Source organism: Schistocerca gregaria, chromosome 3, assembly GCF_023897955.1.
Source record: "Schistocerca gregaria isolate iqSchGreg1 chromosome 3, iqSchGreg1.2, whole genome shotgun sequence".
In the NCBI taxonomy this organism is placed as follows: domain Eukaryota; kingdom Metazoa; phylum Arthropoda; class Insecta; order Orthoptera; family Acrididae; genus Schistocerca; species Schistocerca gregaria.
In genome coordinates this window covers 600,338,917-600,366,040 of record NC_064922.1, presented here as the reverse complement: position 1 = coordinate 600,366,040, position 27,124 = coordinate 600,338,917, and the positions used below count along the sequence as shown (strand labels likewise).

Sequence of the window (27,124 nt, the reverse complement as noted above, 5' to 3'; positions counted from 1 at the left end):
GGCGTGCATCCGTGCGTCGCTGCAGTCAAGTCCCAGGTCGACGGGCACGTGCACCTACCGCCGACCACTGGCGACAACATCGATGTACTGTGGAGACCTCACGCCCCACGTGTAGAGCAGTTCGGCGGTACGTCCACCCGGCCTCCTGCATGCCCACTATACGCCCTCGCTCAAAGTCCGTCAACTGCACATACAGTTCACGTCCACACTGTCGCGGCATGCTACCAGTGTTAAAGACTGCGATGGAGCTCCCTATGCCACGGCAAACTGGCTGACACTGACGGCGGCGGTGCACAAATGCCGCGCAGCTAGCGCCATTCGAAGGCCAACACCGCGGTTCCTGGTGTGTCCGCTGTGCCGTGCGTGTGATCATTGCTTGTACAGCCCTCTCGCAGTGTCCGGAGCAAGTATGGTGGGTCTGACACACAGGTGTCAATGTGTTCTTTTTTCCATTTCCAGGAATGTAGATTATATAATGGTAAGACAGAGATTTAGGAACCAGGTTTTAAATTGTAAGTCATTTCCAGGGGCAGATGAGGATTCTGACCACAATCTATTGGTTGTGAACTGTAGATTAAAACTGAAGGAACTGCAAAAAGATGGGAATTTAAGGAGATGGGACCTGGATAGACTGACTAAACCAGAGGTAGTACAGAGTTTCAGGGAGAGCATAAGGTAACAATTGACAGGAAAGGGGGAAAGAAGTACAGTACAAGAAGAATGGGTAGCTTTCAGGGATGAAGTAGTGAAGTCAGCAGAGGATCAAGTAGGTAAAAAGGCGAGGGCTAGTAGAAATACTTGGGTAACAGAAGAAATATAGAATTTAATTGATGAAAGGAGAAAATATAAAAATGCAGTAAATAAAGCAAGTAAAAAGGAATACAAACGTCTCAAAAGTAAGATCGACAGGAAGTGCAAAATGGCTAAGCAGGCATGGCTAGAGGACAAATGTAAGGATATAGATGCTTATCTCACTAGGGGTAAGACAGATACTGCTATAGGAAAATTAAAGAGACCTATGGAGAAAAGAGAACCACTTGAATGAATATCAAGAGCTCAGATGGAAACCCAGTTTTAAGCAAAGAAGGGAAAGTCGAAAGGTACGGGCTTTTGTTAAAGCTTCGAGAACATACCTTCACCGAAGAGTCAAGCAGTATATTGCTCCCTCCTACGTATATCTCGCGAAGAGACCATGAGGATAAAATCAGAGAGATTAGAACCCACACAGAAGTATACCGACAATCCTTCTTTCCACGTACAATACGAGACTGGAATACAAGGGAGAACCGATAGAGGTACTCAGGGTACCCTCCGCCAAACAACGTCAGGTGGCTTGCGGAGTATGGATGTAGACGTAGATGTAGATGTAGAAGGAGTATATACAGGGTCTACACAAGGGCGATGTACTTGAGGGCAATATTATGGAAATGGATGAAGATTAAATGTGAGATATGATACTGCGCGAAGGGTTTGACAGGACACTGAAAGAACTAAGTCGAAACAAAGCTCCGGGAGTAGACAACATTCCATTAGAACTACTGACAGCCTTGGGAGAGCCAGTCCCATACATTTTGCTCACCAGGTAGGTGATTTACTGGTATGGCCTTGTGGCACTAAACAAAACGGCCTTGCTGTGCTGGTACTGATAAATATATCGCACAGGCGAAATATCCTCAGACTTCAAGATATTCCAATCCCAAGGAAAGCAGGTGTTGACAGATGTGAAAATTACAGAACAGTCAGTTTAGTAAGTCACTGTTGCAAAATAATAACTCGAATTCTTTACAGACGAGTGGAAAAACTGGTACAAGCCGACCTCGGGGAAGATCAGTTTGGATTCCGTAAAAATATTGGAACACTTGAGGCAATACTGACCCTACGACTTATCTTAGAAGCTAGATTAAGGAAAGGCCAACATACGTTTGTAGCATTTGTAGACTTAGAGAAAGCTTTTGACAATGTTGATTTAAATACTATCTTTTTAAATTCTGAATGTGGCAAGTGTAAAATAGAGGGAGCGAAATGCTATTTACAATTTGTACAGAAACCAGATGGCTGTTATAAGAGTCGAGGGACATGAAAGGGAAGCAGTGGTTTGGAAGGGAGTGAGACAGGGTAGTAGCCTCTCCCCGATGTTATTAAATATTAAATCTGTATATTGAGCAAACAGTTAAGGTAACAAAAGAAAAGGCTTAGTTATTAAAATCTATGGAGAAGAAATAAAGCTTTAAGGTTCACTGGTGGCATTGTAATTCTGTCGGAGACAGCAAAGGACTTGGAAGGGCAGTTGAACCAATGGACAGTGTCTTGAAAGGTGGATATAAGATGAACATACACAAAAGCAAAACGAGGATAATGGAATATAGTCGAGTTAACTTGTGTGCTGCTGAGGGAATTAGATTAGGAAAGGCACACTTAAAGTAGTAAAGGAGTTCTGCTATTTGGGGAGCAAAATAACTGATGATGGTCGAAGCAGAGATGAAATAAAATGTAGACCGGCAATGGCAAGGAAAGTGTTTCTGAAGAAGAGATATTTGTTAAGATAGAGTATGGAGTTAAGTATCAGGAAGTCGTTTCTGAAAGTATTTGTATGGAGTGTAACCATGTATGGAAGTTAAACATAGACGGTAAATAGTTTGGACGTGAAGTGAAATGAAGCTTTCGAAATGTGGTGCTACAGAGGAATGCTCAAGATTAGACGTGTAGATCACATAACTGATGAGGAGGTATTGAATAGAATTGGGGAGAAGAGGACTTTGTCGCACAACTTGACTAGAAGAGGGGATCTGTTGGTAGGACATGTTCTGAGGCATCAAGGGATCACCAATTTAGTATTGGAGGGCAGCGTGGAGGGTAAAAATCGTAGAGGGTTACCAATAAATGGATACACTAAGCAGATTCAGAAGGACGTATGCTGCAGCACGTACTGGGAAATGAAGCAGCTTGCACAGGATAGAGTAGCATGGAGAGCTGCATCAAGCCAGTCTCAAGACTGAAGACCACAAGAACAACAACATATGAACTGTAACAAAAATAAGAGACAAGCTGCAACCATACCTTACGCCTTCGTTTACACGTATCTTTTTACTCTACTTTCGTGAGACACTGTTGAACTAATTCATAGCTGCGTCTGCACATGCATAGAAGTTGAGCTCTCAAACTTACGTTGAAACTCAGTCGATTTGTGAATCGTGCGCTGATATATCCGCATTTAGCGCTCTGTTAATGTGAGTCTCTGAACTCGACTCGCGAACCAGGCACACAGATTTACTAAAAAGGTTCATCACAACATACATTCTAAATCACTAAAAATTGTCATCTCTCAAGGAATCTCTTAGGTTCGAGGTCGCAAAAGGCCAAAAAAGTTTACAGCATTCGACGCCCAACATATTGTCTTCCATGCAACCCAAATACTAGCTGGTCATGGTAACAGAGGGCGGGACTGTAGTTATCCAACGATGGGCATAGCATGAGACTAAGCGCCGTAGTTGAACTGCTTAATCGACGAGTAGCTCTCAACGGTGCTACAGCGCTAGTGGTGGTGATACAAAGCACAGCAATGGCAACGATAAACAAAGCAGACGTTACGTTCTATCTAAAACAACAGTTGACGAAGTTGGCATTTCTTCAGAAAGAAATCCAAAGGATTTGACGGGGTGAGAAAGAAGTGGAAGAGGAAATATTAACGTTTGTGCAAGATAAGCCAGTGGAATGTGTGGTGCCGTTTACGCTCAACTGTCCAGAAAATATACACGAGGAGTACGACGATGACGGTACGTGCTTAACTAGCGAAAGTAGTAGGGAAACAGGTGTCGAGTCACGTAGTTCATCCTCCTTGCCGGACAGGGGGCCACAAATCCCGTCTTCAGAGAAACGTAGTAGCCCCGATTTAACAATACACAGCAAACTGCTAAATCGGACCGAAAAATTGTAGATGAGATAAACTTATCCCGTCGTTCATTAAGGACTTTATTTCCAACTCCAACCAATTAAGATTTGAAGAGAAAATGCATATGAAAGGAACGATGGATATTAGAGGTACCATAAGAGTTATATCTATATAGATCAAGTACTAACATCAGTACCTTGACGCATTCGTGATCAATTATTCCAACTGTTTATCCGGACGGTTAATTATTGTGCTGCAAGAGGTTTCTCTTGTGCGTGATCTCGCAAGGGCTGTAAGGAATTTCACATCACTCCAAGCAATAGGTGAAAAACTGGCGTAAGAGAATTACAATTGAGGCATACGCACAGATTTTGGCCAATAGCTAGTCAAAATAACTTGCTTTTCTTTGATTGGTGGCCTACTTGTGAAACTCATAATCCTTTAGATCAAATTATTCTTAAACATATTATCGCACTATCCGCAGCTACGCCTTAAAGTGTAGCCAGTTTCACAGTAAGCACCACAAGGAAATGTTTCGCTTTCGGTTACGTACCACCACATTTCACGAGCCCCTATCACCCCTTCCACGCATATGATTCTAAATGTATTCTTCAAGAGTGGATACTAAGCCGAATGTCGTGGACGACTTGTAGCTGCCGAGGAGTTCGCCTTCGGTCTTGATGCTGCGACCACTGTGGCGCCCCATTTTTCATTTGGCGTTCATGGTCCAACTTGGTGGTTTTGTTTCGAACATTTCTTGAATGTCGACGATATCCATTTTGTGAAGTGTAATACACACATCCCCTGTCAGGTTGACCTCTGCACGTCCCGGACCCTCATTTTCTTTCGCCCTCATGATATACATGAGTCATTAGCAGTTAATATTTTTCCTATTGTAATTGCTAGCATAACCCTTTCAGATGAACCGTGCTAACATGACCCTTCCAAATGAACCTGCTAAGACACGAGCTTACGATCACTCACTCAAGGAGTTCCTTGTCACATTACGTATTCTGTAGTACCTAGTTTATAAAGTCATTTTAATAGTATCCTGCATCGACAGAAGACGTAGTAAATCGTTATAAGGCATCCCGTACCTCTAACTCGTTAGCCGCAATCTTCTTCTCATGTGAAGGATCAAACTGAAGAACAACTACTTAGGATAAGATAGAGGTGTAAACAGAAATGTAGTAACACTGTTAAGTTGGACGTCGCAAGTTGCCCGTCGTCTGATTTGTCCAGTTAATTACGATCGACTCAAGTGCAACAAAAGAAAGGACTTCCAAGGAACAATTTGAGGGTGAACAGCAGTATCCTATCCTTATTCTTAACAATCAGTTTTTAACCAAGGGTCATTTCAGAGAATTTTGTCCTGTGAATACTTGGCATGTTAGTAGCAGAAAGTAGCATACTTTATTTCAGGAAACGTGCAAGTAGGCTCTGTGAAAATGAAAAGCTGAATACGTGTAACATCAGACAAAGAAAAGTACAGTCCATCTTACACTGTTTTCACGTATTCCCAATACTTACTGCGACTGTTGTTATGATTAGTACCACAATTTGTCTGAGAAACAGCTTTCTTTATTCTCTTTAATGCCTTCATTATTATTGCAGTTTAATGTTATCAGAAGAATACGGATGGTTGGAAGCTCGTCAACTTGTGTGACGATACGTTAGCCCAAGTCGACCAGGAAACAAGAGGGAAATTAACATGAGCATGTAGACAGTACTTTCTCATCCTGAGTGATTTACAGACACCATAGGGAAATTACATCAGGAGGTCCAACGAAAATGTGAAGCACGGTTTTCATCTATGAGTCCTCTTCGTTATTCATCGGCTAACGTGATGTCCCGTTTTCAGTAATCTGGCTTTCAGCGGAATATGAATTCCAAATATATTTTTATTTATTTTTTGGTTTATTTTTGTAAATAACGTCTTGAACCACAGACAGTTACTTCATGGAAAACTAGTTTCATCACTGATGTCACTTTTGCGATATGCTGTAATGTTATCAACATAATCTTTAGTTCAAAATTAGGCTCCTAGGTATCAAATAAATTAACAGACGGTAAAATTTACATCGCACTGAGCACAAAAGACGAGTTAGCAAATGTATAAATTGTAAAGAACAGTAGTTACAAGTTTGTATCCTAGTTCCAGTTAATATTATCTGTCATCAAGGAACAGTTCTTTTAAGCCTAGGATTACATTGTTAATGATAGAACTTTGTTGTGGATGAAGGAAGTCACACAGGAGCGTTTTGATGTTTCAACATGTTTTCAAATTTGTAGTGCAGAACTGAGGCACTGCTCAGGAAAAAACGAAGTAATGTGTCAACAGTGTAATAAATGAAAGGGCCGGTAAGCGAGCTAGACAATACTACTCCAAAAAGTTAATAGCAATAATCAATCCATTTCAAATCATGTAGACACCTGCTATGTGTATTCATGCTTACAGTTTAAACTTACCACAATTACTGTATACAGCGAGTTACATGCTGAATTCTCGATAACTGTCGTACTTTTAACCCCATCGGTGAACAGATTGAAAGCCACAATTTTGGGTGGACAGACATGATTAGGACTTGTAGTGATGTCCAGAACGCCAGTGTCAAGGGCGTACAGCGTGTCGTCATCCATCCATGTTTTCTGAAAGTAAAACCAGACATATTTAGCAATACAGGAAAACCGACGAGTCCATTATAATGTGTATGCAAACAAAATCTCCCTCTCTAGCTAAATGTGCGCCAGAATTAACCACTGTAATTGACTACACCAATTTCTAGATTATGTTTTAACCTAAATATACGCTATTCGTGATTATATTTCATTGAGACTATTAGTAAGACGACCTTTGACAGCTGGTAACACTTTTCCCATCTCTGAACACCTACGCGCGACATACAGTTGGCAGCACCAAAATACACATTTGGTGATAAAATGTTTTGTTCTGTTGCACTATCACTCTTTACTTACTGTCTCTCTCTCTCTCTCTCTCTCTCTCTCTCTCTCTCTCTCTCTCTCTCAAAAGACAAGTGGCTCATTTGAGAGCATTACTGATGTAACTTATTGGTTAAGTTATACCTGGTGGCCAAACACAGATGTGGTTCGATCTTCACAACAATTCCCTTGCAATTAACTAACACAATATTATATCCATGTCTGAACTATCTGCACTATTTAATAAAATGTGTAAAGACTCTTTTCTATGTCGACAGTTGCCTATGGTGTAACACATGATACAAACCACAATAGACCCTCAATTTGTCTGCCACAATGTTACTCCAGATCTAACACATACAGAAACAACCATCACTCACAATCAGAATGGATTTTTAATGCGTTGGGGTATTCATGAAATGTCATATTTTCTTAAAATTTAATGATAAGTACGAGAAGTACCAAATAAATGATGTTAGCTTCATAAACATTTAGATGAAAGTGGTGGCCGCTCGGTGTGGTTCTCTCAACCAACGACATAACAGCACTTGTGACAACATGAAAACATCACTGTTTCGTAGTTGAAACAAACATTACGGGCTGTTCCCCACATTCCAGTGGTACACAACTTTAGGCTTACCACATCAGCAAACAAATGGTCATCAATCTTAGTTATTTCATCAATTTGAACTCAGCAAATGGTTTTACTGTTGATAAAGTCACAATGTTCAGACCATCATTACATACAATCAAAGAATCCCTTCTGAAAATATACGAGTGGCACTCAATGCTTGTGAACTTAATTCTCGAATCTGCTACAATGTAGTAAGCGTTCTTGGAGCTTTCATTTTTTGCGAGTACTGCAACATTTGGCCACGTTCCTTGATCAGTAACTGCTGATACCTCTCATTCCACCAGTCGTGTCCATATTTTTCTATATACTGCGTTCAAAGTAATTTGGGAGCCTCGTCTGCATCTATGCAATTGCTTCTTTTTCCAACAACAGATTACATCCTTACTTCATTGTAACTGTTTTCACCATATTCTCCAGATCTTGCATCTGAGTTAGCTCATGCTGTTATTTCGTAGTCGATTATGTATGGGAAAGTAGATATAGTTTGTAAACGTTTTAAACAGCATTGATTTCATAGTTCCAGTTGGTAAACATCACAGTGCTTCTCAGTATGGTACTTACTAACCATATCTTATCAAACATAAAGCTACGTTGGGTAGTTACGAATTACAGCAGACAAAAAGACAGTTAATAGCCTGAATTATATTTCACTAGAACATAAACCGCAGTCTTCTTCCCCCTGATATAGTGCCTGACAATGTGAAAAATTAGAGAAAAACTTCTAAAAACATTAGACGATAAAAGCTCGTCTTTCTACCACCTGTATCATAACCTCAAACAGATGCAAGTTGGAAAGTGATCAAAAGCTATATTAGACAGTCAACAATGACGATTATATTTTTCTGGTGTTGAAGTGACGTATTTTTTCTCACATGCCCCCCTCTTCAGCCACTGAAACGGTGAAGCATTACTGTTTTCATAGCAGCGCTCACGTATTATGAAAATATGCCGTTTAAGTGATACAACATGAATATTAATAAATCCCACAAACAGCAAGGACGTATTGCTATCTGGAAATGATGGAGGAAGAGAGGTTTTATAAATATGTGTCCTGAAATTCATAGTTGCTACGGTAGACGGTACAGACGAATGGAAGTTCCTCTGACCATGTGCTGTGTGTTCCTTGTGTTTTGCAGGATGTGTAATTGAGTAACGTACTGTAAGCAGCAGAGTGACCCGGTATTCATGTCGGGAACAAACCAAGACGGTGTCTCTTGAGGGCCAAGCAGATGGAAGTCTTCGAGAAACAGCACAGCTGTACCAAAACAAGCACCCTTACAGAAAACAACAACATAACACAACATTTCAATCCTTTTGTGGTAGTTTGTGTGGTCACAGATGCTTTCGAACAGGCGAATGCGCAGGGAGGCGGCAGACTTTGCGTATACAAGATTCGTAGAACCGGATGCTACAGCATGACCGAGCGATGTGTCGCATTGGTTAGCCCACTGGACTCACATTCGGGAGGATGACGGTTCAATCCCGCGTCCGGCCATCCTGATTTAGGTTTTCCCTGATTTCCCTAGATAACTCCAGGCAAATGCCGGGATGGTTCCTTTGAAAGGGCACGACCGCCTTACTTCCCCATCCTTCCCTAATCCGAGCTTGTGGTCCGACTTTAATGACCTCGTTGTCGACGGGACGTTGAACACCAATATCCTCCACCGCTACTGCATGTTGAGACGAACATTAGTACTAGCTTCTGGCAAGTAGCCCACCAACTTCCTGTAAGCCAAAGTACGATTGTGCGTATCCTGCGTGATAACCGCCACTATCCCTATCACGTGCAACGAATGCAAGGATTATCAGCAGCGGATTTCCCTCTACTTGATGGGTTTCAACGATGGTTTTCACACCAGACCATCGCCATTATGGGATTTCTGTCATCAGGTCTTTAATAACGAAGGAACCTTCATAGAACTGGAGTCATAAATCTGCATGGTCTTTATCAGTGGGCTACAGACAATCCTTGGGGAATGGTTCAGGCACCTCATGAGCTTCGGTTGAAGCATCAGTCCAAATGGTTCAAATGGCTCTGAGCACTATGGGACTTAACATCTGTGGTCATCAGTCCCCTAGAACTTAGAACTACTTAAACCTAACTAACCTAAGGACATCACAAACATCCATGCCCGAGGCAGGATTCGAACCTGCGACCGTAGCAGTCCCGCGGTTCCGGACTGAGCGCCTGAACCGCTAGACCACCACGGCCGGCGAAGCATCAGTGTGTGGGCAGGGATTTTTGGCGACCACATACTTAGACCGGGTATTATTCCTGCGGAATACTCTGCGCCCGTTGCTTAATAATGTGCCTTTGTCAATACGTCCGGTTATGTGGTTTCTGCATGACGGAGCACCAACCTATTTGCGCATTACAGGTCGTCGGCACCTCAACGTCATCTTGCCCGGACTTTGGATAGGACGCGGTGCCGTGTAGGATGACTAGCTAGATCATCGGACTTAAACCCCATGATTGTTTACCTTTGGGGGGATCTGTGTTGTGCCTGATTAACCAGTTCCTGATTTGCAGACCCTTCTACAGCGTGTTCACGACGCCAGTGACGCTACTCGGAGAGAGGCCAAAACGTGCGAAAGGGTGCGGCTATCCATGAAGTCACGAGTGAGCGCGTGCATTTCATCCCGTGGAGGCCACAACATCTATTGTGAAGTGGATGCGATGCAACTCTGTACTGTGTTCTAGGACGATTCGTTGTCGATGAACAAATACCGTCCATTCACGGACGCACATTATAAGGATCTTTTTCCTGCATTTGCACTCTGAAATCCGTTTCGTGCAGTTTGTCTATTTTATTAGTGTTGGTTGGGAAGACTGGGATGGATGGGGGGAGAAGGGAGAAGGGAAAGAGAGGGAGAGAGCCGTTTACAGAATGAAAGGGTTGCAAATTTTAGGTGATTGTCCTCTTTCGTTTCGTAAAATGTTCGCGATAAAGAAACGCGATGTTCAACAAATGATAGGTGGCGAAATGGCACCTTATTTTGTTGTATAGTTAATACATTTAACTCTTTTATCAACTAAGATATTGAAACAAACAAGTTTTAGTAACCAACATAAATTAATGTGTTATAAGCCATCGATAGACTAAAGTCGGCACCATTCTGAACATTTCGTGTCTACTGTTCTTTGTTTCCAGCTTTAATTAATTAAATGCTTCTTGCTAAACGTAAGAAACACGTTTGTTGATTAACGTCTCTGTAAAACGTATTCGCGAAACTATGATCCTTCCCTTTCAAAATTTATACCGTAGCAGCTGATCGCTACCATCTGCGCATGCGCATGAGTTGTCAGTACTGGAAGACAAACGGTACGATATTTCCCCTGTCACATCCTGTAATTCCGTAATGGCCGCGCTGCTTATCTGTCTGCTCTTGATGTTAGCGGCCAATTTACAAATATCATTTAAAATTAAGCACATCTTATAAATATTGCTGTGTCTGTAATTAAGTTTTGTTTGTTACCTCTCCTAAGAAGCTCTTAATGTTAACTTTGGCTGTTATTTATTAGAGGCAAACTAGAATAAAACACGTCTGATAACAACGGGCCACACGAACACCTGATCCGTGCCGCATGCGGAGCGCGGGCCGCAGTTTGAAGATCACACACCTGCACGGAGGCGTAGAATAGGTTTCCAGTAATCAGTACCTTATATGACTTGGATATAGCGTCACGTACGATTGCTGTAGACTGAGCTATATGGTAACTTCTACTCTGTCATAAGGGGCTTAGATGAACGATTTAAAATCTGTGTATGTACTCACGTTTAAGTGAACAGCTTTTGTTTGTTTGGTTACAACAACTCAGTGTCAGTTAGGCCGTCAGCGAGAGCTCATTGCTAGTTCCTGCTACTAATAAGGCGAGTACACCGTTCGCTTGTTACGTATTTCTACGAGCTTCAAACAGGAGCGGCTGCAGTAATGCATTGGAAATGTGATTGTTGTGTACAGATGCGAGCTGAGCTGGTGACCGCTCACAGCTTCAGGCTGCGCTGGCTTCCGTCACGCAGCTCGAGGCTGCTGCCGGCGGACGTCAATGTGGGGGATCGGAAGCGGGGATGCGAGGGACGTCGAGCACGTCCCACGTGTCCTCCGATCGGTCCACTGCTGTCATGTCCCCGGGTACTGCCTGCACTGAGGTTGACCCCTCACCCGTGGTCGAGAGGGAGATCATTCTAAAGTCTGGCAGGCAGCGAAAAACTTTCCGAGGGGCCGATTCTAAGGCCTCCCCGGTTCGTTTGACGAACAGGTTTTGGGTGTTATCTGTGGCTGACGATGTTTCTGAGCCGGATGCAGTCGTCCACCCTGTTCCAGAGAAGCTTCTCGGCCCGCAAGGTCTGGGCATTTGCAGAGGGTGGGTTTGCTAGTAGTTGGGAGCTCCAATGTTAGGCGCGTAAAGGGGCCCCTTAGGAACATTTGGTTGGTTGGTTGGTTGTGGGAAGAGACCAAACAGCGAGGTCATCGGTCTCATCGGATTTGGGAAGGATGGGGAAGGAAGTCGGCCGTGCCCTTTCAAAGGAACCATTCCAGCATTTCCCTGGAGCGATTTAGGGAAATCATGGAAAACCTAAATCAGGATGGCCGGACGCGGGATTGAACCGTCGTCCTCCCGAATGCGAATCCAGTGTGTTACCCCTTAGGAACATGGCCGCCAAGGAGGGTAATGAAGCCATTGTGCATTCCGGGGGGGGGGGGGGGGGGGGTAGTCAGTCCGGATGTGGAAAGGGTGCTTCCGGATGCCATGAAGAGTACAGGGTGTAGCCAGCTGCAGGTGGTGGCTCATGTCGCTACCAATGACGTGTGTCGCTTTGGATCGGAGCAGGTTCTGCCTGGTTTCGGGCGGCTAGCGAAAATGATAAAGACTGCCTGTCTCGCTTCCGAAATTAAGGCGGAGCTCACCATGTCCAGCATCGTTGATAGAACTGACTGTGGTCCTTTGGTGCAGAGCCGAGTGGAGGGTCTGAATCAGAGGCTCGGGCGGCTCTGTGACCGTGTAGGTTGCAGGTTCCTTGACTTGCACCATCGGTTGGTGGGTTTCCGGGTTCCGCTTAGTAGGTCAGGACTCCACTAGACACAGGAGGCGGCTACACGGGTAGCGGAGGCTGTGTGGAAAGGACTGGGTGGTTCTTTAGGTTAGACGGTCTCAGGGAACCACAGAAGAGGCGTCCGTCTAAACACAGTGAGGTAGTTGTAGAAACGATTGGTATTGTAGTTGTAAATCGTCGTAGCTGTGCTGGGAAACAACCACAGCTCCAAAGTCTAATAGAAAGCACTGAAGCTTAAATAGTTGTAGATGCAGAAAGCTGGCTAAAGCCGGAAATAAGTTCAGTCAAAATTTTTTCGAACTGTCTAACAGTGTTTAGAAAGGATAGATTAAATACAGTTGGTGGTGGAGTATTTATTGCTGTCAGAGGTAGTTTGCCTTGTGGCGAAATTCAAGTAGATAGTTCATCTGAAATAGTATGGGTAGGCGTTATAGCTAACACTAGGACTAAACTATTAATTGGATCGTTTTACCGATCCCCCGACTTAGAAGACATAGTTGCTGAACAGTTCAGAGAAGACTTGAGTCTCATTTCAAATAAGTACCCCGCTCATACAATTATTGTCGGTGGTGACTTCAATCTACCCTCGATATTCTGGAAAAATGATACGTTTAAAACCGGTGGGAGGCATAAAACATCATCCGAAATTGTAGTGAATGCTTTATCAGAAAATTAGTTTGAACAATTAGTTCGTGAGCCCACACGAAGTGTAAATGGTTGTGAAAGCATCCTGGACTAATAGTGAGTACTGTGACGAATACAGGGATTAGCGACCACAAGGCAGTTGCTGCTAGAATGAATACCGTAGCACCTACAATCATCAAAAAGAAACGCAAAGTGTGTCTATTTAAAAAAAGCTGATGATAATGCTCTTAACACCTTTTTAAGAGACAGTCTTCACTCCTTCCGATCTGATCATGTAAGTGTAGAAAAGTTGTGGAATGTTTTCAAAGAGATAGTATCAACATCAATTGAGAGATATGTACCACATAAATAGTAAGTGATGGTACTCATCCCCCATGGTACCAAAAAGGTTCAGATCGTTGTTCCAGAAGCAACGAGAAAAGCATGCCAAAATGTAAAAGAACGCAAAATCCCCAAGATTGGCAAAGTTTTAAGAAGTTCGAAATAGAGCGGTTACTTCAATGCGAGATGGTTTTAATAATTTCCACAACGAAATTCTGTCTCGAAATCTGGCAGAAAACCCAAAGAGATTCTGGTTATACATAAAGCACACCAGTGACAAGACACAATCAATACCTTCACTGCGCGATAACAATGGTGAAGTCACTGATGACAGTGACACTAAAGCAGAGTTATTAAACACGGTTTTCCGAAACTCCTTCACCAAAAAAGATGAAGTAAATATTCCTGAATTCCAGTCAAGAAGAACTCCCAAGATGAGAAACATAGAAGTAGATATCCTCGGTGTAACAAAGCAGCTTAAATCACTTAATAAGGGCAAGGCCTCCTGTCCAGATTGTATACCAGTCAGGTTCTTCTCAGAGCATGCTGATAAAATAGCTCCATATTTGGAAACTAGATACAACCACTCGCTCACAGAAAGATTCGTACCTAAAGACTGGAAAATTGCTCAAGTCACACAAATGCCCAAAAATGGAAGTAGGAGTAATCCGCAGAATTACAGGCCTATACCACTAACGTCGATTTGCAGTAGAGTTTTGGAACATAGACTGTCTTCGAACATTATGAAATACCTGGAAGAAAATGATTTATTGACATATAGTCAGCACGGATTCAGAAAATATCGTTCTTGTGAAACAAAACTAGCTCTTTATACACATGAAGTGATAAGTGCTATCGACAGGGGAAGTCAAATTGATTCCATAGTTTTAGATTTCCAGAAGGCTTTCGACACCGTTCCTCACAAGCGTCTTCTAACCAAACTGCGTGCCTACGGAGTATCGCCTCAGTTGTGCTACTAGATCCGTGATTTCCTGTCGGAAAGGCCACAGTTCGTAGTAATAGACGGAAATTCATCGAGTAAAACAGAAGTAATATCCGGCGTTCTCCAAGGAAGTGTCTTAGCCCCTCTATTGTTCCTGATCTATATTAATGACATAGGAGACTATCTGAGTAGCCGTCTTAGATTGTTTGCAGATAATGCTGTCATTTACCGTCTTTCAAAGTCATCAGATGATCAAAACCACTTGCAAAATGATTTAGATAAGATATCTGTATGGTGTGAAAAGTGGCAATTGACCCTGAATAAAGAAAAATGTGAAGTTATTAACATGAGTACTAAAAGAAATCAGCTACATTTCGATTACGCGGTAGGTCACACAAATCTTAGGGCTGCAAATTCAACTAAATACTTACGGATTACAATTACAAATAGCCTAAATTGGAACGATCACATAGATAATATTGTGAGTGGAGCAAACCAAAGAGTGCGGTTCATTGGCAGAACACTTAGAAGGTGCAACAGGTTTACCAAAGAGACTTCTTACGCTACGCTTATCCGCCCTGTTCTGGAGTATTGCTTTTCGGTGTGGGATCAGCATCAGGTGGGAATGACGGATGACATAGAAAAAGTACAATGAAGGGAAACTCGTTCTGTATTATCGCGAAATAGGGGAGACAGTATCACAGACATGACACGTAAATTGGAGTGGCAATCATTAAAACAAAGGCGTTTTTCGTTGCGACGGGATCTTCTCATGAAATTTCAATCACCAGTTTTCTTCTCCGATTGCGAAAACATTCTGTTGACACCCACTCACATAGGGAGAAATGTTCATCACTATAAAATAAGAGAAATCAGGGCTCGAACAGAAAAATTTAAGTGCTCGTTTTTCCCGCGTGCCGTTTGAGAGTGGAACGGTATAGAGACAGCATGAAGGTGGTTCATTGAACCTTCTGCCAGGCACTTCATTGTAAATAGCAGAGTAATCACGTAGATGTAAGTGTACAATTTCACCTATTAGAATATGACCACCAGACGTTATTAGTTCTGACACTACCCCATCTTCACCAGAAGAACAGTTATCTTTCAAGTTACGTATCACCGACTCCATATCGTGCGTTGCTGGTCTTTTTGCTTCTTCTTTTTTATCTTCTTTTGCCTCTACATTATCCTCCTGTTCTTGTGGACCTTTTAATACCGGGCCTGTGTTGCTATTGAGGTATCTTCAAAATATTCTGCCCATCTCTGCAGTATTTTTCCTTCGTCCCTGATTAACTTCCCATTTATATTTTTACAAGCATTTTGTATTGGTTGAAATTTTTGTCCCCATCTTTCCTATAGCATGATACAATTTTCTTATTTCACTCTATTCCTATAGTTCTTCTGGCCATTAAAATTTTGCTTTCAGCAATTCCTTTTTGTTTGTCTTAGATATCCTATGAGCATTACACCTTAATTCTTTACTCACCTCCACATTTCTTCTTGTCTCTTTCTGTAGCATTCTCAGTCTTGCACTTTTATGTTGTGTTTCAGGTATACATTCATCATCAAGCCATTCATTTCTCTTCTTTCTTCTTATCGCAGTTATTTCTTCTGCTGCCCCTTTCACCACTTTCTAGATCTTGTTCGACTTCTCTTGAATCCCCTTTGCTTCCTCGTTGGCATGCTTTTAAAGTTTAGGGGTTATTCAGTTTTTCCTTATTCCAATTTGCATATATTCGATTCTGTATTTATGTATTACAGCTAACTTCCCTCTCCATATAACTTTTGAAGCGTAGTTTTCTCAATTATCGCTTGGAGCCAGCAGCTGCGTTCATCTCTGACTGACGTGTCATATTGTGCTTTTACCAACATGTGATATATATGGTTAGCTATTCCACTTACACTTGCTTTCCATACATCAAGATCCTTATGTGTAGCAAACAGGTACTCTTGACGAGTAAATTATTTCTAGCAGCATACTTTTATAATTTATATTATTAATTTATCCATGTAATATATATCTCCCTGATTCTTTCCCGAATTCATTTCACCCATCGTTTTTAAAAATCTCCAAAAACTAGCTGTGGCTCGTAGTCGTGTACTTGTCTTTGTTGTGTACTCTTTACGTGCCTTGCATTTATACCTTCAAATTCCAAAAGACTTTTCCTAATCTCTTTTGCTATTTAAATGCTGTTCCAGATTTCATGGTTCTTCTTTCTGGTACACTAAACAGTTAAGAATACTGAGGCATATAAATCTGTCCTTCCACTTGCCGACTCTCTTCTCAGCCATTTGCTTCATTTACCCACGTCTCATCATTGTTCGTATATACCAAGCTACCATTGTCAACTCGTTTGTCCTTTCTTTTTGGCCAAAGTTGTGTCTCACCCATTATCTGAGACTCTTCCTGTGGTTCCGTAATATGACATTTTCACAAGTGTGGGCCTATTGACCCCAAGCCCAACCCTCATCCTGGAGGACTTGAATTTTTTAAAGGTTTAATCTTCCTAGGTAGGTTGGCTTCCCTAAACCTATCAAGCCCTCCCTGCCCTATGATATGAGACACACTGTCTGGCACCTCTGGCGAGGACTGTGAAGCCGGGCAGATTTATCGGTTGCTAAGCTACTGCCAGCATAACCTTCTGCTTCTCTGAAGTCCCAGATCCTTGCGACTGACACTGAAGGTGTCCTCGATAAGCCAGTGTCTCAAGGTGGGGAATTGTTCAGTCTGTACTAGTCTTTCAGCTCCACACTCAAGACGGCGGTAAGCTGAAGCACCATCATGTAGTAGCAACATTAGCCTTCGCACCACCAAAGGTGCCTCTTCCAAAATTGGGGGGGGGGGGGGGGGGGGGGCAGGGTCACCCACAGGAACTGCAGTTACGCCTTCCTGTGTGTAGTTCTGGAAGGATGGCTGATTCTACAGACCAGTAGCCAATAATCCCCATTCCCAAACTGTTGATAAACCACTAGTGATGTCATTCCGCCGGCCGATGTGGCCGAGCGGATCTAGGCACTTCAGTCTGGAACCGCGCGAGCGCTACTGTCGCAGGTTCGAATCCTGCCTCGGGCATGGATGTGTGTGATGTCCTTAGGTTAGTTAGCTTTAAGTAGTTCTAAGTTCTAGGGGAATGATGACCTCATATGTTGAGTCCCATAGTGCTCAGAGCCATTTGAACAGTCTCATTCCCATCATAACACCGGGGTTCTCCACAGCCCACAGTTGGCTGTTGTGAAGGCTGGCCATAATGTACCACATACAGGTAGCCTCTCCCGTGAATAGGATGAATGACGGAAATCCCACTACCGTGATGGCCTGTGGAATGTACCAGCAACATGAGCGTCTCTGCTTAGGCAACTTCTTAGGTAGTAACACCTGCACTCATTGTCGGTGGCGCAGTTAGTGGCATTGTGGATAATGTTGCACACAGTCGTCAGACTTGTCACATGCAGGCAGGTCACCCACCTGGTGCTGATACCAATGACTGTATGAAACACTTTTTACTATCACCTTCTAGTGGTTGTACCTCCTTTGGAAAGCGTTTCTTGCCATATGACTTTTCTTGTACCTTATCCTCCTAAGGATCGTTTCTTGCAAATTTGTCCTCAATTATCCTACCGTTCATTAATTTCAATACCCCCAACAAATGACATCTAGGTCTCTGTAGATAAGGTCTAATACCGCGGGTATAGTTGAGGAAGCAAAGGTGTAGTACAACAGTTGTATGTAACTAATTGATTGCATGCCTCGAGTTTCTGAGCCAGTCTTGAAATCCAATGGGGGATACTTAGGTGAAAGTAAAATACAATGATTCTGATTGTATTATATATGTGGAAGATAAGATAATTATATTTTGTGAGAATCAACGTTTTATTTGTTTTGTAAACCTGAAATACAAGGGTTTATTGAAATTAACATTGTGACGTTATTCTTAATAGAGTGCCGGTACAGATGTGGAACGCAGTACAACAATGACTGTGTGTCGAAGTTTCTATAGGTCCTTGGTAGGTTTGCTGAGGTATGTGTTACAGGTCACACATTTCCCATAAACTGTGGGCCTTTGGTTTGTACAGATCCCAAATGTGCCCATTTGGGTGCAGATCAGGAGCATTTAGTGTGCTGGACATAAATGTGAGTTTACTATCATGTTTCTCAAGCCATTGTAGTACGATTGTGGCACTGTAACACTGCTAGTTATCCTGCTGAAGGATGACATCACCACTGAGAAAGACATCAACATTAATGTTCACCCAGCCCACTACTGTCATGTTGCCTTAGGTTACATAGAAGCCCAGAGGAACATGCTTAATCGTCTTGCATCCTGGGTGAGATTCTCGTTTGAAGCAACCGTTTATCTGGATAACGGCGTACCCGAACACTACCATATATTTTGTGTATCAAAGAAAGTGACATCTGGTCAGATTATACATATCCATTCATCCACAGTCCAATCTAGATAATCCCGAGCCTGCAGCATTCGCAATTGTCGGTACCGTTAGATCAACATGGGAACGCGTAGTAACCGTGTTCTGTAGAGCCCCACTTTCAACTGTGTGCGCTCTGAGACACTTGTGGCTCCACCAGTTTGGTGTTTTGAGATCTCCTGGACATCGTTGCGTATTTAGACACGTCAGGATCACACCCTCTTCCTGTAGTACGCTGGCGCTGAGCACTCTGATTCTCCGGCCTCATACTTTTGTTGCCCCATTTACGCTGTTAATGTGCAGGTCAGCGCCAGCTGGATAGTCTGTGTTTCCGTGCGATATCAACTGTTCACGTGTGGTTCTACGAAACGGTGTACTCAAGTGCATTAGGAAGTGTGCGAAACGCAGGAGCGATGGCCTACGTGTAGTGCACCTCCAATCGGTTTGCGTGAAGGGCGAATATACATTTGTAAACAATCTAAAATTGTCATATGGAAAACGTATTGAATATTTTTTAATTATCTGGGTAGTGAAAAAGCCAGGAATACCATAAATTTTGCTCTAGTTCATAAAATGACAATAAAACTTTGTGATATTACCCAATCGACTGTATTCCGTATTACCAGTACGGTAACATCGGCAGAATCTCGAGACTTGGGCACTTGTACTGACTCACCAAAACAGGAATACAAATTAAAACTAAAATTATGGAATTCGACGATTTTGACGAAACATTAGTGCGTAGAACTGTACATCGATACTACGACAGAGGAGAGTATGTAATGGCTAAAAAATACAGAGTGAACGAAGAGAAAAAATCATTTGTTTTGCTCTACTTCAACCGATATTTTGGCATGGAACTCCCTACAGTTACTGTTACATCGCGTATATCGGCGATTTGTGTGATGGGTGCAGTGATGAAGCGTCAGTAAGAGATGCAAATAAAATAATTGCTGGATATATGGAATATTCTCGGTCGTATTAAGGCGAGCCTTCAGAACTGAAATCCTGGGGACGGCTTACAAATACTCATGCGCTGTCGCTCACGGGATCGCTTGTAAATAAAATACAATCATACGTCAAAGATACAGTAAGTATGTCTGAGATGTAGTAAAATTAATTCAAAGATTCTTAACAACTCCTTCGCTGACTGATTCTATAATGTCCAGAAGAACGGAAATTCATCAGCGACGACACTTTTCGTTACACGTGTGAAACAGTTTCATACTTGTTACAGTATTTCATTCTTTATCTCGTAATACTATTACATTTTCACGATAAAATACGTAATTCATGCATCTGTTAACTTTGATTATGTTCACATATTATTTGTAGTCCAAATATGACGGTGGTTCTGATTTTTCGACACTTTGAAGGGAAAAAAAATCTTGTTCATGATTCCTTGTAACGTTGGTTTACAAATTCTTCATAGCAGCTGGTCAGAATTTTCTTTTGGAAAGCACATTTTAGACTAAAAATAAAGATGTCTAATATTTTTTCAGAATTTTTACTAAAATTTTTAACGTTCACTATATGGCAATACTGTACGATGGGTGAGATAACTTTCATGTGCCTATTTTCATGACGAACGCTATAGTGATATAGTTTCGCTACCAATTTTTCAGAGATTCTCACGCCAGTAACAAACGGTTAGATTTCTCTGTCCTAGGTACCTATTCTCAGGGTCCGGACCATAAGAATTTGCCCTTTGTCAAAGTCGTTCACGTCAGTCGATTTCCGCATCTGGGCCTCGTATTGTTGCTAGAATCTTTCGGAAGAGGATTTTTATTGGTACTTTTCGTAGCAGCTGTATCGAAATGAAGGAAGGCCGCATGTCGTGAAACTCGATAACCGATAGACAACGGTGGCGCCGCAAATATTTACGAAGGGCTAGTGAAAAAGTTATAAAACTATGGGTCTGGACCACAATAAATTATTGGAGTATATTATGGATCCTGGGAGTAGGGAATAAAAAATTTTGAATGAATATTAAATTTAGTGCCACGCTTCGATGTTCATACGACATGGAGCTATATAGGGGGAAATGGGTAGATACTGATCAGGAAGAACAACGCACAACGTAATTTGTCTAAGAGAAATAATCATAATAAGAAGACTTATATCAATGGGATTGTCCTTAGGCATTCTGAATCTTTACTGGAAAGTGCAATGTAAGATTAAACACATTAAGTTTGTCTAAAAAGTATCTAAAAAGTATGTGGAATTAATTACTGTTCATCTTCATTGTAGGAGCTATGAGCAATGAATAAACACTAATGGGCTGGTATGTTTCTTGTATCGTCTTATTAGCTGCGAGGTAAATGCTTCCTAAGGCAAGAAAACGATTAGGTTATGACATTTACTAATTTAACTGATTCCTGTGGAATAACTGTATTGAATACTGCGCTCTCCTTGTGAGTCAAAGATCGATAGCGAGCACCCGATTTATACCTAATCGATTATATCAGCCTGAAAGCTAATTCTGTATCATGTAGCTAATTCTCAGTGACGTAATACATTCCGTGGGAGACAACTAACTAATCCTCCTTAGCTCACGTTTTGACGCTTGGTCTGATAAGAATTCTGAAGTAACAGATCAGATACAATGTACAAAATATAAATAACTTCATTTAGGTAATCTGTGTCACGCTAATAACGATGTTTCAGTCAGTATTGATTAATTGAAAGATCCGTACATGATCAACCATAAATCACGAAATACTTAGCCCTGGACAAAAATCAGCACAGATTTGTAGCTATCAAATACTTTGATGGCTGGCTCTGGGCACTATGCGACTTAACTTCTGAGGTCATCAGTCGGATAGAACTTAGAACTAATTAAACCTAACTAACCTAAGGACATCACACACACCCATGCCCGAGGCAGGATTCGAACCTACGACCGTAGCGGTCACTCGGTTCCAGACTGCAGCGCCTAAAACGGCACGGCCGAATAGTTTGATGTACACAAAAAGGTCTGAGTAATCTTGGGCTCTAAAATACTCACTTTAAGAGCTGTGAGAACTTGTTCACCTTCGTTACTGAGAAACAAATACCTTCTACTGCAGTGTGACTACTTTCCATTTATTAAGAGATGGTAGTACGGACCAAAACAAGAAAAAAGTGTCTAGTAAGCGTGGCCTCTAAAGAGCATACCTTAAGAGCACTTGCTCAGTAGCCGAGATGTGTCGCACAGAAGCGAAGATGACCAAGTGCTTTTAGCTCTTAAAGTACGCTCTTTAGAGCCCATGTTTACCAGACTTCCTTCTCTTTCATCTCAAAATAAGGAAAGCAGTTTTTACAGAAGATCTGCTTCACAATATCGAACATGAACAAGTGCTAGTATGCGTTTCCTCTTGTATAAAAAAACTTGTGTTTACAGTTTATTTGAACTTTTGTAGCTATTTTTGTTTTAGTATTATTTGAACATGCATCCCCACGTCAGCCCCGATGAATAATCTTACATAAATATTATTTGCATGCAAACAGAAACTGCAATCTGTTAGTGCTCCTGAATTCTGTTTTGAGTCACTGACTAGGCTGAAAACAGGCGTTTGTGCCTTTGGAAATCGTGAAAATTATTTGACTCATAAGACACTTAGTAACTCGCACATTGTGTCTGGCTCCATAAGAGTGGCGTATCAAGCCACCAAAATAAAATAACCCCTTCAGCTGAAGACGGTATTTCTGAAGAGTTCTCAGTGAGACCAGCTACTAGCAGAGTGATGAGAGCGGCTGTTCCAGATGACTCCATTCTAGTAAATCGTATGATGGCGGCACTGACGAAACCATAGTGAGGAGGAGCAGTATATCTTTATTTTAAGCTAAATAATAATCAACAAACATCTTTCTGAATTTTTATTTGTCGTCTATAATTCTAAAATCACGTCAAGCACTGTACGACACTGTGACGCATCAGTGTTGGACAGATCGACAAACACATGTTAAGTATATCCTCGGCAGCTACTGGTTTGAAACTCTACTGATTTCGGCTCGTCTAATATGCCAAAACAAGACACGCTATTCCAAATACAGCCGGAGCGCCTTTTCAGTGCTGTTCGAGTTTACGGGGTATACTTGGTGGGCTGAGCCGTGGGTGGGTAATTGGTTTCCGGAGGGAGTCGCACTATAGCAGTCCGTGCGGTTGTGCAAACTCACTGCGCCAGCGTGGCGTAGTGGTCAGCGCATCTGCTTAGCGAGCGGGAGACCCGGTTTAGAATCCAGACCTTGGTGCAACACAGATGTTTGAGACTTGAAAAGGTGCCTGGAATTATACAGTTTCATTTGATTAAAATAACAAACGTTGGTAGATATCATTAGTGGCACCCACAACCGATAGTACTCTGTTTAGTATCGTTTTTGCAGAGACCACCATAAAATTCTTGCGATTTACGGCGACGAACTCTCACATAAAAACAAACGTGATAACCACGAACGGGGCGCTGTAGGAATCTTACCGTGGTGGTGATGACGGACACCAGCTGCGAGTGGCAGTCGGTGATGGAGTCCTCCGTGGTGCGGTGAAGCTCCAGACTGGGGTAGGGTGTCAGGGAGGCGTCCGCGGCCTCGTCGTACGGCACAGTGCTCAGGGAGGCCGGGATGCCGCGCCTCGCCTGCGGTGTCGTCACGAACAGTCGGCTGCGGCTCTCTGCGTCCGCTGCAACAAGGTGCCGGGTGTGATGTTCCTCAAACAAGCACGCCTGGTAAGAACATGCTACCATCGCCTTTCCGAGGGCAGGTCTGGTGTACAAATAGTACAGTAAAATCCCTGTATTCTTATATTACGTATTACGGCGTAAAGTCAAGCACCAGCACGCCAGTCGGGAACGACAGACACGAGATGGCTGCAAGAAGACGTCAGCCAATCCCACGCTGACCGAATCCTCCAAAAATTTGCTCTATGGAAATCAGGTGGTCTGACGTCTGTGAACTATTTATTTAATAATGGGTTATGTGCAGTCTTCTGGATGTATTATTTACTTTTGGGATGCTGCAGGACACCAATGGGATTCAAAAAATGTTCAAATGTGTGTGAAATCTTATGGGACTTAACTGCTAAGGTCATCAGTCCCTAAGCTTACACACTACTTAACCAAAATTAACCTAACGACAAACACACGCACGCACACACACACACTCACACACACACACACACACACACACACACACACACACACACACACACACACACACACACACATGCCCGAGGGAGGACTCGAACCTCCGCCGGGACCAGCCGCATAGTCCACGACTGCAGCGCCCTAGACCGCTCGGCTAAACCCGCGCGGCTGACCGAACCCTCCCCAGGACGACAATGCGACTGCAGCGGTCCCTACTTGAACGAAAGCGCCGTGACTGACTGGCGACACCCCAGCTGAATAGCCGCGTCAAGACTAGCGACTCGTACAGAAGCGTCAACGCTCGTTACTTCGCTTTTACACTCAATGTAAAACAGACTTGGGAATTGTTATACTGAAGTGATTAATTACTTTGTATGTCGTACTCCGCTTGCGACACATCTGTGTAATTGTCAATGTTAAGTATTGTCATTTACTTTTTCATAATAAAACTAACACCATTTGTTTGATTTTATTGTCTAGCGAACCGAATACGAAGGATCCCTAGATGCCCCATATCTGACGACAAGCCTGGATGTAATATTGCATAGAAATCGCATTAGCTTTATGTTATACAGGACCATTATAAATCGCTCCGCAAGTGTACACTCAGATTCCAGGGTAAGAATACTACTAATTATTATCAGTATTCATCTAACAACGTAACAAGCGTCTTCCCGCCTACTTCTATAATACATTAGTTTGCGGTGAGAGTGAACTGTCAGTTCTTGAGCTAACACCACACAGCAATAGGACTTCGGTATTTTTTCTTTTTTTTTACGTTTATGGTACATGACATTCTACATTCAAATATCAATCGCCCAAAACAGCCCCTTTCAAAGGAAAACAACTGAACTGCAAAACACAAAGAACATGAAAACCGCAGCATTTGGTAACAAGAAAGAAAATAAAAACCCTCCGCTGATGATCCTGTAACTTCAGCATAATGTTTCTGGATAATGACAGAAAAAATGTGTTTTGGTCAAGACGGATCACTTCCAAAAATAGGTTTGTCTGTAACCAAACACGGACAAAAATACTGGGTGGTTATAATTAAACTTGCTTCCAACGTAGTAAGATTCCTTAACGTAGTCTGCTTCATGACCATCAAATTCGCTGTTAAGTTTCTCTGTGTGCGCATTTTTCCTACTTCTCACTACCTTTTTCTTTTTCCTATTTACTCTCAGTCCGTATTCTGTACTCAATAGACCGTTTATTCCATTCAACAGACCCTCTTCTTCAGTTTCGCTGAGGGTACCAATGTCATCAGCGACTCCTTTCACCCTGACTTGCAGTCCCTTTCTTGAACCTGTCTTTTTAATTCTGTCATTGCTTTTTCGATGTTTAGACTGAATAGAAGGAGCGAAAGACCGTATCACTCTCTTACACCCTTTTTAATCCGGCCACTTCATTGTTTGTCTTCCAGTCTTATTTTTACCTCATGGTTCGTAAACACATTGAATGTCACCCGTCTTTACCTGTAGTGTACTATTTTTCTCAAGATATCGCACGTTTTGTACCATTTCAAAATGTAGAACGCTTTTTCTACGTCGACAGATCCTATAAGCGTATCTTGATTTTCCTTCAGTCTTACTTCCATTACCAAGTCAGAACTGCCTCTCTGGAGCCTTTATCTTTTCTAAGGGCCAATTGATCATCATATAAGAAGTTCTCCATTCATCAGTGTAACATTCTTGGCAGCAGCTGGAATACGTCAGATTTTAAGCAGTTTGTGCGATAGTCTTCGCACATGCTGACGTATAGCATCAATACTGTTTGTCAGCGACACTTGAAAAAAGACCCAACCATGATAGTTAGATGGAATAACTTCGTAGTTCTGGACTTGGTTTCAACCATCCTCGGAAACATTGCTCCTCCTATGGAATTTGTTTAGTATTCTTAAAATAAATTCTTCTTGTTTAATCAAACTACTGACGGCTTTGGGAGAGCCAGTCATGACAAAACTCTACCTTCTGGTGAGCAAGATGTATGAAACAGGCGAAATACCCTCAGACTTCAAGAAGAATATAATAATTCCAATTCCAAAGAAAGCAGGTGTTGCAAAATGTGAAAATTACCGAACTATCAGTTTAATAAGCCACAGCTGCAAAATGCTAACACGAATTCCTTACAGACGAATGCAAAACTAGTAGAAGCCGACCTCGGGGAAGATCAGTTTGGATTCTGTAGAAATACTGAAACACGTGAGGCCATACTGACTTTACAACTTACCTTAGAAGAAAGATTAAGGAAAGGCAAACCTACGTTTCTAGCATTTGTAGACTTAGAGAAAGCTTTTGAAAATGTTGACTGGAATACTCTCTTTCAAATTCTAAAGGTGGCAGGGGTAAAATACAGGGAGCGCAGGGTTGTTTACAGTTTGTAAAGAAACCAGATGGCAATTATAAGAGTCGAGGGACATGAAAGGGAAGCAGTTGTTGGGAAGGGAGTAAGACAGGGTTGTAGCCTCTCCCCGATGTTATTCAATCTGTATATTGAGCAAACAGTAACGGAAACAAAAGAAAAATTCGAAGTAGGTTTTAAAATCCATGGAGACGAAGTAAAAACTTTGAGGTTCGCCGATGGCATTGTAATTCTGTCAGAGAATGCAATGGACTTGGAAGAGCAATTGAACGGAATGGATAGCGTCTTGAAAGGAGGATATAAGATGAACATCAACTAAAGCAAAACGAGGATAATGGAATGTAGTCGAACTAAGTCGGGTGATGCTGAGGGAATTTGATTAGGAAATGAAACACTTAAAGTAGTAAAGGAGTTTTGCTATTTGTGGAGCAAAATAACTGATGATGGTCGAAGTAGAGTGGATATAAAATGTAGACTGGCAATGGCAAGGAAAGCGGTTCTGAAGAAGAGAAATTTGTTAACATCGAGTATAGATTTAAGTGTCAGGAAGTCATTTCTGAAAGTATTTGTATGGAGTGTAGCCATGTATGGAAGTGAAACGTGGACGATAAATAGTTTGGACAAGAATAGAATAGAAGATTTCGAAATGTGGTGCTACAGAAGAATGCTGAAGATTAGATTGGTAGATCACATAACTAATGAGGAGGTATTGAATAGGATTGGGGAGAAGAGACGTTTGTGGCACAACTTGACGAGAAGAAGGGATCGGTTGGTAGGACATGTTCTGAG

The 27,124-nt window shown here is 42.2% G+C and overlaps 2 protein-coding genes across 2 annotated transcripts in view; one reads left to right on the top strand and one right to left on the bottom strand.

Annotated features, from left to right (window-relative positions):
- LOC126355491 (octopamine receptor Oamb-like) overlaps window positions 1-27,124 on the top strand; it is an 879,391-nt gene that overhangs the window by 756,778 nt on the left and 95,489 nt on the right. The window lies entirely within an intron of this gene.
- LOC126353964 (protein yellow-like) overlaps window positions 1-27,124 on the bottom strand; it is a 62,827-nt gene that overhangs the window by 12,785 nt on the left and 22,918 nt on the right. The window contains exons 3-4 of the mRNA XM_050003269.1: window positions 23,312-23,511; window positions 6,359-6,538 (exon numbers count right to left, since the gene is read on the bottom strand). Coding sequence (XP_049859226.1) covers window positions 6,359-6,538; window positions 23,312-23,511 — 380 coding nt within the window. The remainder of the gene's footprint in view (window positions 1-6,358; window positions 6,539-23,311; window positions 23,512-27,124) is intronic.